The following is a 9,740-nucleotide window of genomic DNA, read 5'->3' as shown; positions in this document are numbered from 1 at the left end:
TTCGCCCTCCTACCTGCTGCCTCGTATGAGACCAACTTTCAAATATTATTGGCCGAATTCGGCCTTCTCTCTCCGCGCCTCTTGCGCGCTTTTTATCTCACTACTAGTACTTTCTCTACGGTCCGTGCTCGTATCGTACCCCTGCCAGTCCAATCACCAGATGTTGCCGAGGCACCTTGTCTTGGCACGAGAGTTCTTAATTCTCTGGAGGTCAATGGCGCGTCGAACACTGATTAGTACTACTTGAATCATTAAGGACGCGTAGCCCCGCAGTCGCGCATCAAAATCAGTTCAATTAAACGCCCCGATATACTCAGTTGCGCGGTCGAGGCGCTTCTTATGAAACGGGAGAGCAGCTTGTGGTTGTCGCGTAGTCGTCTGAGCCGAGAGGAAGATTCGATCGATGCGATAACGTGGAAATTGAACCTGCAAAGCTTCGCGCCAATAAAGTATGCGCGTGCAGGTACGTTCACATATCCGTTTGGCTTACCTGTCTTCATATTTAATTTCACTGTCAGACAGTTCATGTATTTTCAACCAATCGTTCGGTCAATGGAATCGAACTAACGACTGATTAGAAATAGCAGCGGAGATATCGGAACAAAACAGATCTATTAAAACAACATATTTTAGCTGACAATTGTTAATTTCTTTGGCAAGTCGAAAAATAATTTATTCCTACGGCTATACTTTATTATACGTGAAAACATTAATTATCGTTCATTCCATTTATGGAATGTGAATCTTATTCGATTCAAATCGAAATTTAATCAGATTTTAACGTAATATCTGAAATTTTTAATTTGATTTCAATTTAAACACGGTTCAAAAAATTCACGGAATAAGTTTCAAGATATTTAACGTAATCGACATTCGTAATGCAATGAGAATATTGGAAGATTGGTAGTAAAATTAAGCAAGGTCATTGCCCGAAATGAATAGCAAGCAAATGCAAGGCGCAATGAAGCCCCAGTAAAGCTTAAACGCGCCGGACACATAAAGAAAAGTTGTAGCAGGCCGTATCCCGAGGAAAAGGGTCAAAAAAAAAAGATGACGGAGAAGTAGAAAAGTCCGGTACGGCGAGAGAATTCAAAAAGGGAGGCTCCGTGCCACACAGCAGAGGCAAAGAAAGAAAGAGCGAGAGGAGGGTAAAGAGAGAGAGAGAGAGAGAGCCGCTGGGGGCAGCTATAAAGCGGGCGGAAGATCAGGCCAGTTCCTTCATAAATAAACACAACTGCTGGAGCAGCTGGCGCGGACGTAATTCATCGCGAATTAATTTAAGGGCGCGAGCTCGCGCCGCCGTCGCTACTTTCATTAAGGTACGCCCGGCCGCGCCATTTGGCGGCCCGCACTGTTCCAGCAATGCTGCCGCCTCTGCGTGCACGCGTCCGCTCCAAGGAGCAGACACAGCGCCTGCCTGTCTGCCTGCAAACCTTTGCTCGAGCTTAACAAAGACAAACAGCGAGAAGGCCGAATTCCGCTCCAAAGCTTTACTTCTGCAAAATTGGCCTGTTAGGCACCAAAGGCCTTTTCTTATCTCGCCAGGCTGCCTGCACGTTTCCTAATTGCCACCAACATCTCCCGATGATCTCATTATCATCCTAACTATTTCTCTGCGCTTTCGACTTTACTTTCTTCCTCAGTCAACTTCTCGTCCAGCGCATATCAATTTCATAGCGATCGTACATTAATATTCTATGGCGGACGGAACTCTCGCGACAAGTCGTACGAGTCAACAATAACACTTACTGCGAAAACAACCGAATGATTGATTGTTTTGATAACAGCGAATGAAAAATTATTATTTACATTGATATGCCAAAAACACAAACTACCGTGGTCCGTTAACTTTTCTTGATGGTTATTTCAACGTAGACACACTCATCTATTTGAAACGTACTGCTTTAAAAGTGCCATCTACACTGAACATTAAGTTACATGTCCTCATAGTATTGTTATTATCCAATTGATTATTCGCTCTTGCTGGTAGCGTGATGCTGAAAGAAAATTGTAGTAGGAGCGGTAAATTCCGCGGGGAATAGTGCTGCTATAGAAATGAAGTTTTATAGCGAGAAGCCGTAAATTTGGAAGGCGAATGAAGTGTAGAAAGGCGGGCATATCTTTGGAAAGAAGAAAAACGAAGAAAGTCAGAGAAAATTAGGCGCTGATTTGAAATATTTGGCGGGCCGTTAATGGTGCAGCCGAGCGCCGGGCAGTCGAGCGTTGCCTGCAAGCAACAGAATTCCGAAATAAAAATCTGCTATTGCCTGCTCGATGACGCCGTGCGAGCATCGAGGCGTAACGTTTGTTAGGTGCAGCCGCGCAAGCGTCAGCTCAGCTAAGTATATTTACGGAAGGACACGACACGGGCCTCGCACGAGCAATGCACTCGTATGTAATTGTCGGCTAGAGTGGAAAGCCGGAAGCCTGGCAAATTAAATTGGACTTAACTTCATTAGGCTTGACGCATGCACACGTTTACCTTTTCCTTCGGCTTGCTACGTATTTTTATTTTTTCACTTCCATAATTGCGGAGGCAGGCCAATTGGCTGTTTTTAATCCGAGCTATTTCTAGCATGAGCGCGCGACAAACGAGCGAGATGACAGACAAGCGGTTGCATGTTTAATGAAAATAAGAAAGTTTCGAGGAGGCGCTAGAGAAGAATAAGGGAAAAGCTAGGCGGCTCAAGTCTCAAATAATAAGGGGATGGGGAATCGCATAAGTTTGGCTTAAGTAGCTCTCGGCCGGGCGGCAGGCATGGCGGCGCGACAGGTGCAGCGCGCACGTGTAGAAATTACGAGAGCTCTTCTCCGGGGCCGTTGCTAAGTGGAGAGCGACAGAGACGGCGCTAAGAGGCAAACGAGCCCGACGCGCGACTCGGCCTGCCGGTCGGCTGGCCGGCCGGCCGGTCGTCCCCATCCCAAATGCCAGCCCGAGACCCGGCAGCCACTGCTCGGCCTAATTCTGGCAGGCTTACCTCGTTCTGCCTCCGGACCGCCTCTCCCGTCCGCCGATTCCTTCTGCGCCATGCGAATAGCAAGCCTCGTTAGTCTCTCCACGCCGACGCCGCCATCGCCACCGCAAAATCCGCCGGCTATTCGTTTATGATAATGGCCGAGCATCTTCGTTCCCCCGTTATCGACTGACTTCCTCGGTGCTCTTTTTTCGCGCTTCTTCCTCGTTGCAACGCGCCCGATCAAGCGAGTGCCTTACAAGTGCGTTTTATTTCGAGTACACCATTTAAACGACGACAAAGGCATTCCACTCGTCCGTCGTTCCATCCTCTGCCATATCTGTTCTGTCGAATAAACTTGTTTCTCCGATCGAGCTGCACTATACCACCACGACTGCTCCAACGTTTACTCCTTGTTCTCGCTCTTCTTCTCGTCCCAAAGCCCAAAGCTGAGCAGTAGCTGCTTGTCGCCGCAATCAACCACGAACGTTATCATAGCAGAACCTATCGAGATAGCCATGAATTATACGTGACTCGCTGATTTTATTCATAATCTCAAATATTTTTGAATATTACAGATAATGCTGTGTTGTACACGAGTCTTACGCGGAATGGCTTAAAAAGTCTAACAAGCTATCAATTATTGAAATGCATACATGGTACTTACAGATTGTAATTTTATTTGGCAACAAATAATATTGTTTTATACAGTCAGCGTTTTGGTATTTCAGGTCAATAACATTTTTCCCTTTAATTACATCAATGATATTGCGCTTCCATACCGAAGCAAATCACGACCTTTATTCATTCATTGTATATAACTCGTGTTTATAATAATGTTACCCTATATAGCTTTTCTGATGTAACAAATAACATAGTTTTACATCATTTATACATGAAAAATTATCATATACGTTTTTCTTGTCGCAGCACATTTGTATTAATTCAAATTTCTAATAACATTCCATTTAATCATTCACAGTTTCGTATTACATATTTTTATTACTAGATGAAGCTTTTACTCCAAGTTTATTTTCCAATTCAACCGTATCGTTTGCACTTTATGAAATATTCAGTTGAAAATAACCGAATGAAGTCATGTACTCTGGATCCATATTTGCCATCGTTCGTTTAAAAATAATTCCCCGCTAAAAGATAAAAACTACGTTGAAAATACTCTTTATTTTTGTTTCTAAAATTATTCATCTTGCACCGTTTCATACATCATCTCCATATTTTATTGTAATTATTCGGAAAGTACCGTAGATATATTATAACTTGCGAGTGTAGGATAGTCAATATAATTATTATTTGAAAAGTTTTGATGTAATTTAAAAATAGCCGGTTGGGTTAATCAGATCCATTCATGTAAATGAAACTGAATTGAAGAAATAATGCCGATTTACAGTTTATAGCAGAAGTCATGTGAAATCATATTAAAAGTAAGAGGATATACCATTTGCCGTATTAACGTCATTAGTATTCGGTAATTTGATTAGATCTTAGCACGGCAAGTTGGTTATTCGTTCTAGCTTTCTAATCGGAAAATCAAAATTCTTTTAGTCGTCTGACCTAATTGCCATTTCCCAGAATTCTTGGCTAAAATAAGAGTTACTCGACAGTCGGTGCACAACTATAGTGGTTATTATCCTGGTGGCTTGAAAGGCTGAAATTCATCATCATATCTATTCGTATTTCGTTGCTAACGCGGTTATATATAACACCATAAAGAACACTTGCTCATATCGCAGGGGCAATCATTACGGCATGAAGCAGTAAAGTGGTAGCCGAGCCGAAATTCGCGGAACATCATTAGTACCTGCTCGCGTCTCGATAAGCCACGTTTTTTCGTTACAAATGCGTTTCTTTTCCCCTCATCGCTCTTTTTTCGCGCTGCTCGCAATCGCACATCTCTCTCTCTCTCTCTCTCTCTCTCTCTCTCTCTCTCTCTCTCTCTCTTTCTTGGTCGCTTGAGGTTATATTTTCCAATACATACGAAGCGCATAACAATAAATACATCATTTCTCAAATAAAAATAGGGAACAATTTACCTAGCTCTAAAATATCTATTCGCTTAGACTCTACATTAGTTATGATCAGAGGCGAAGAGAATGATTTTCCATTGCTCTCTTTATTTCTGAATAAGGGAAGCACGCGTTCAATCATATATACCTGTTACATTTATAAAAATTGCGTGCTTGTTGTGCTTTGTTAAGATTATTATTATTTATTACAAGTCTTCGTATTTTTCAATTACCCAATGTATATAAACGTTTATTCAACGAGAATAGGAAGCATTGAATGGAACCTTCAAGCTATTTAAACTAACAACTCGAAATCCAATGAGAAGAAACTCGACATTTTTCGATCGGATTATACGCATTGCTCCTGTAAAAGAGTATATTCGAACATCATTTAATGAAATAAAATTCCAAATCACTGCGCTTCTTAGACAAAGATTGTAACAAAGTCTTTCTGTGATCACTTTTTTTTATCAGTCACGCTGATATGAAACATTTTTGCATGTTCGATGTCAAGTGTTATATGTACAAAAACTTTCGAACGAACGCATTTCATCAATGTATTATGCAAATATTTAAATACACACTATAACAATAGTCCTACATTTATGCAATGGATGTCGTGTAACCAACATAATTTTAAATGATATTGTTTAGTTGCAAAGTTATTCAAATGAAAATTGACAGTGAGTGTATACCGTAAATTCGATCAACAATTAACCAAGGATGATTATGGCCTATGATTATGGACCTGATTATCAGTCTACCATAATCAGTTACCTTAATCAGACCCATGTTATATTGTTTAACGTTCAATTTGAATCCTGCAACATATGTATTAAATCATGAACTTTGCTCATCGTAAGTTTGAATATGTCGTCGGAATTTTTAAGGAATTTACGTAAACATATGAAAAAAAATGTCATCACGTTTTCATTGCGTAACTTATTTATCTTATCTTCTTTATATACAAATTATGTTGAGCATCTCTACTATTATTAATATTTTCCGAGGAAAGGGGAGTTTCTCGCGATAAGATAATAGTATAAGTCAAGATTAAAACGTACTTTGCACTTAATCAGTCGATTGATTATCCCCATCAAAATGAATAACCAGTTAGCAAATGACGCTCGAATGCAATGAAATGCTGCTAGAAATAACCAATGAAAATCAAGTATAAAATTTTCTATATGGTATTTTTAATTTTTAATTGATATTTGAATATTCACGCCTGTATTCCTGATTATCTACTATTTTGAAAACGCCACAATGATTAAACATCAAAAGCATTAGAAAGTTTTTAATTTTTACGAATGTACGCGAACAGCGAGAAAAATATACCGATGATCCTTATTCGAATTGGTGTAAATGAAAATAAATGAGAAAGATCAACGAAGCATTATTATCGAGGTGACGGGGGTCAAGACCCCACAGCGCTTTGCATAACGAGAAATGGCTTACGCGTTTCAGCTGCAACAGAGCAGCAGCATCGGCACGAGCAAGCTTGCGCTGGATAAAAGCGAGGATTGATGGGTCGCCCTGGCTCCGGCGAGCTGGTGGTGAGGAGGCCGTCTGCCCCGCGACTTCGCCTGGCCACCAGCCGAGTTAGAGTGGCTATGGCTGCGAGACCGATTGCGGTGCTCCGAGTGTTGCTGGTGCTGGTGTTGCTGGTGTCTCGTGTCGCCATAGTAGACCGAGTGGTCGAGCGACTCTGGCCGCTCCATCGACTGCTGCTGCAGCTGGTTGTGGTCCAACTCGTTGTCCGACTCCACGTAAGCTGGCTCGCTCGGCGCCTTGTGCTTCAGCGCGTTCTCGATCACTGCACATGCAACAAGTCACACGCCGCCTTCTCAATCGCCTGCTATCGCTCACTGCTATTTCAAACAAGCGATTTCCTGTCAATCATCTACCTGATCACAGTTCACTTTTTATCGATTTTTTCGGTTCAAATAACGTGCCAAATGCATCAGTTTAGATAATATACACGAGCTAAAGGAACATGGACAGAAATACGATTGGATCTAGATCACAAATTCACGGCGAACAATTAAGTAGATTGTAAGTATTCGCACTGAAGTCTGCTATAAATTAGCCGCGTTACGTGATTCGACATGCCATAAATATATCAAGAAAATAGATGCAATTATATAAATGACACGATTGGAAAATTGATGTTCTGTAATTGCTGTCCAGCGATAATTAACGTGGGAAAAATCATTGAAAGTATCACTGACTTGAGCAGAAGAGTGTACAATTTTTAAGATATATAACTTATATAATATAGGTGAAAGTGTTTTTCAACTGCTTGTAAAAATACAACGGAAAATTTGTAATTGTAATATCGCAGCTCCGCGGAATCATTTATCTGTAAGACGAAAATAAAAGGAATATCGAGAGTGCTAAAGAAAGGTGAGACACGATGCCGAGGAGAAGCGACGATGCTGGCAGTAGCAAAGAAAGCAAATCGACAGCCACTGAAACATTAATCAAATAAAACGATGGCAGAAACATCGAAATTGGTTTATTGAATTATTCGAGCTTACGGCGGCACCAGCTATGCACAAGGCAGAAAAGAAATAAAGCAAAATTGGAGTAGATAAAAGTAGCTCCGAAGCAAACTGAGTGTCACCATCTCAAATGTATCGCTCAAGAGAACGCGACGTTCATTATTCGCGTAAACGCGAGCTCGTTGTTAAATAAAAGGATTCAACAGAAGAGAGGATGAATTTTAAGAAAGCTTGGTCGGATATTTGTCGCGCAGTTGTCGGCAAGAAGGCGAAGGCGATCATTCGTTCGAATTAAAGCCGTGCAGGTGCGTGGAGAGACGGCAAATAAAATTGAAATAAGTTGGGCGTGACGCGTCACTCGGAGGAATTCAAACATAATTCCGCTCTCGCCTCTCTCGTCTTATCTCGTTCTCTCTTTTAGATTCGAAGGAGAAAAATCCCGGAAGGCTTCGGTCGCAAAGTGAGGATGCATGTACAAACACCTCGTCCTCTTTCTTCAGCTAGCGCAGCGCACAGCTGTAAGATAAATCTCCTCATGCGCATTATCCTCGTGTGACGATCGCTTCCGAGACTTCTCATAGGCTTTCCTACACGCGCGCACGCCTCGTCCCGTGTAATATGTTCCAAATCTGATTTCTCGCCAGAAATGCCGGTGCCAATTCGTATTCGGCTTTTCCCCGCGCGTTCAAGCAAAGCGTATTTTTTTCAGAAAACATCCAAGCTACGTTCTTATAAGATCGACGCGCGCGCGCGCGTCGGCGGCCAGTTGAACAGAAGCGTTTCTTACCGTACAATCGAATGCTGCTCTCGACTTCTCCGTGAGAATTTTTGGCAGCACACCTGTACGTGCCGATGTCTTGTCCGGTGAAGTTGCGAATGGTCAGAGTCATTTTCACTTTGTAATTGAAGTTTGGGTGGGAACTGTGATGGCCTTTGGTCGCATTCTTATGCCTAGGCCCACTGTTCGCCGTCACAATGTCCGTTGTCACAACGTCGTACCTCCTGTCATTGCTCATTATCATAGTACCTTGAATGCAGCAAATACGAAGGAAAGCGTTCAGAGATGTTTTCGGGTCGAAACAGAAGAGATAACGGAAATGAGCTTTCCACGAGAAAATAGCAGTGAAAATTGCGCGTCGATCGGCCGAAATAGAAGTGACAGCTCGCGCGTGCAATGGCGAAACAACGCGCAAGTTTGATCGAGGCGGGCAGCACGAAAAGTCGACGGGGCTCGGAGAATCTGGCGATGGTCTTTCTGTGGCGGCCGACCCACCGACCAACCGACCGGCCAACCGACCGGACGGACAGGGGCTAAATCTCAATAAACATCTATCGCTTATCCGCGCTGAGTGGGCGCCCCGGCTTGGCTGCAAACCCGGCGGAACTTGGCCTCCGCTGCGCTCCCAACGATAAGCGCTCATAGCTGCCCGGCTATCGCGCTATACACTGGCATGTTCGACTATTCGCCCGCGCGCCTCAATTTCCAGACGTTTGCTTGGCCTCACCGCCGAGCCAAAGTTCCAGGCCCTCCCCCCACTGATCCGCCTGCTCGCTCGTCGATCCGAAGCCTCGCGGACCAAGTTCGATCTGCCCGATGCTCGTTATCCATTCGACGCTCAATTTCTTCCTTGCGCGCAATTCCCTCGAATGAGTGGCGTCCAAGCGATAACTCGAGCGCAACTCGTGCACGCGACGAAAAGAGGGGCGACACCCAAGCGCGAGCGTCGCAGAAGACGCGGACGAGGTAGCCCCGGCGATGGATCGGACCTCGCGCGCCGCCAGCCGCACAACTTGATAAACTTCGGCTCGCAAGGCTACGGCCTCAGCGTTGCGGTCGCGTGCGGCCCGCGCCACCGATCTTTGCACTCGCGGTTACTTCGCCCTCGGCTGCCTTGCCGCATAGATACACGACTAGCTTTCTTTGCGCGGCGCGCGCTAACATCTGCGCTTAATGAAACTATAGCCGCGCCCTAATGCGGCACACTCCGCGTAGACAATCTACGCGCGAGCGCCCTCGCGCTAATTGTCTTTTATCTCGTTACCATTACTGGCAATAACCCATTTGCCCGTTCCTTTATTTGTCGTGCCTTTCATATCAGCGACCAATTGTAAAATTTCATGGATCTGCTTACCATTATTATTGATCCAATAATTAATCAAAACTGGCGAAGCTTCGACGAAACATTCCAGCCTTACGTCGGTGCCAAGAGGAGCGCCGACTAATTGGTTTAGTACTTGTATCGCTGGCGCAACTGTTA

General features: G+C 43.8%; 1 protein-coding gene across 4 annotated transcripts in view; it reads right to left on the bottom strand.

Annotated features, from left to right (window-relative positions):
- Nucleotides 1-531: 531 nt before the first annotated feature.
- LOC131667442 (lachesin-like) overlaps nucleotides 532-9,740 on the bottom strand; it is a 36,457-nt gene continuing 27,248 nt past the window's right edge. For 2 of the 4 annotated variants that reach the window (XM_058940853.1, XM_058940855.1), the window contains exons 8-10: nucleotides 9,615-9,734; nucleotides 8,270-8,509; nucleotides 3,614-6,794 (exon numbers count right to left, since the gene is read on the bottom strand). In XM_058940853.1, coding sequence (XP_058796836.1) covers nucleotides 6,442-6,794; nucleotides 8,270-8,509; nucleotides 9,615-9,734 — 713 coding nt within the window. In that variant the 3' untranslated portion in view covers nucleotides 3,614-6,441. Of the gene's footprint in view, nucleotides 612-3,613; nucleotides 6,850-8,269; nucleotides 8,510-9,614; nucleotides 9,735-9,740 lie in introns of those variants that run through there. The other 2 variants (XM_058940854.1, XM_058940856.1) reach the window with 2 other exon arrangements.

Source organism: Phymastichus coffea, unplaced genomic scaffold (genome assembly GCF_024137745.1).
Source record: "Phymastichus coffea isolate CEN01 unplaced genomic scaffold, Cenicafe_Pcof_1.1 PCOF00066, whole genome shotgun sequence".
NCBI classification, from domain to species: Eukaryota; Metazoa; Arthropoda; class Insecta; order Hymenoptera; family Eulophidae; genus Phymastichus; species Phymastichus coffea.
The sequence above is the reverse complement of the archived record's forward strand: the minus strand, read 5'-3'. Positions and strand labels throughout refer to the sequence as shown.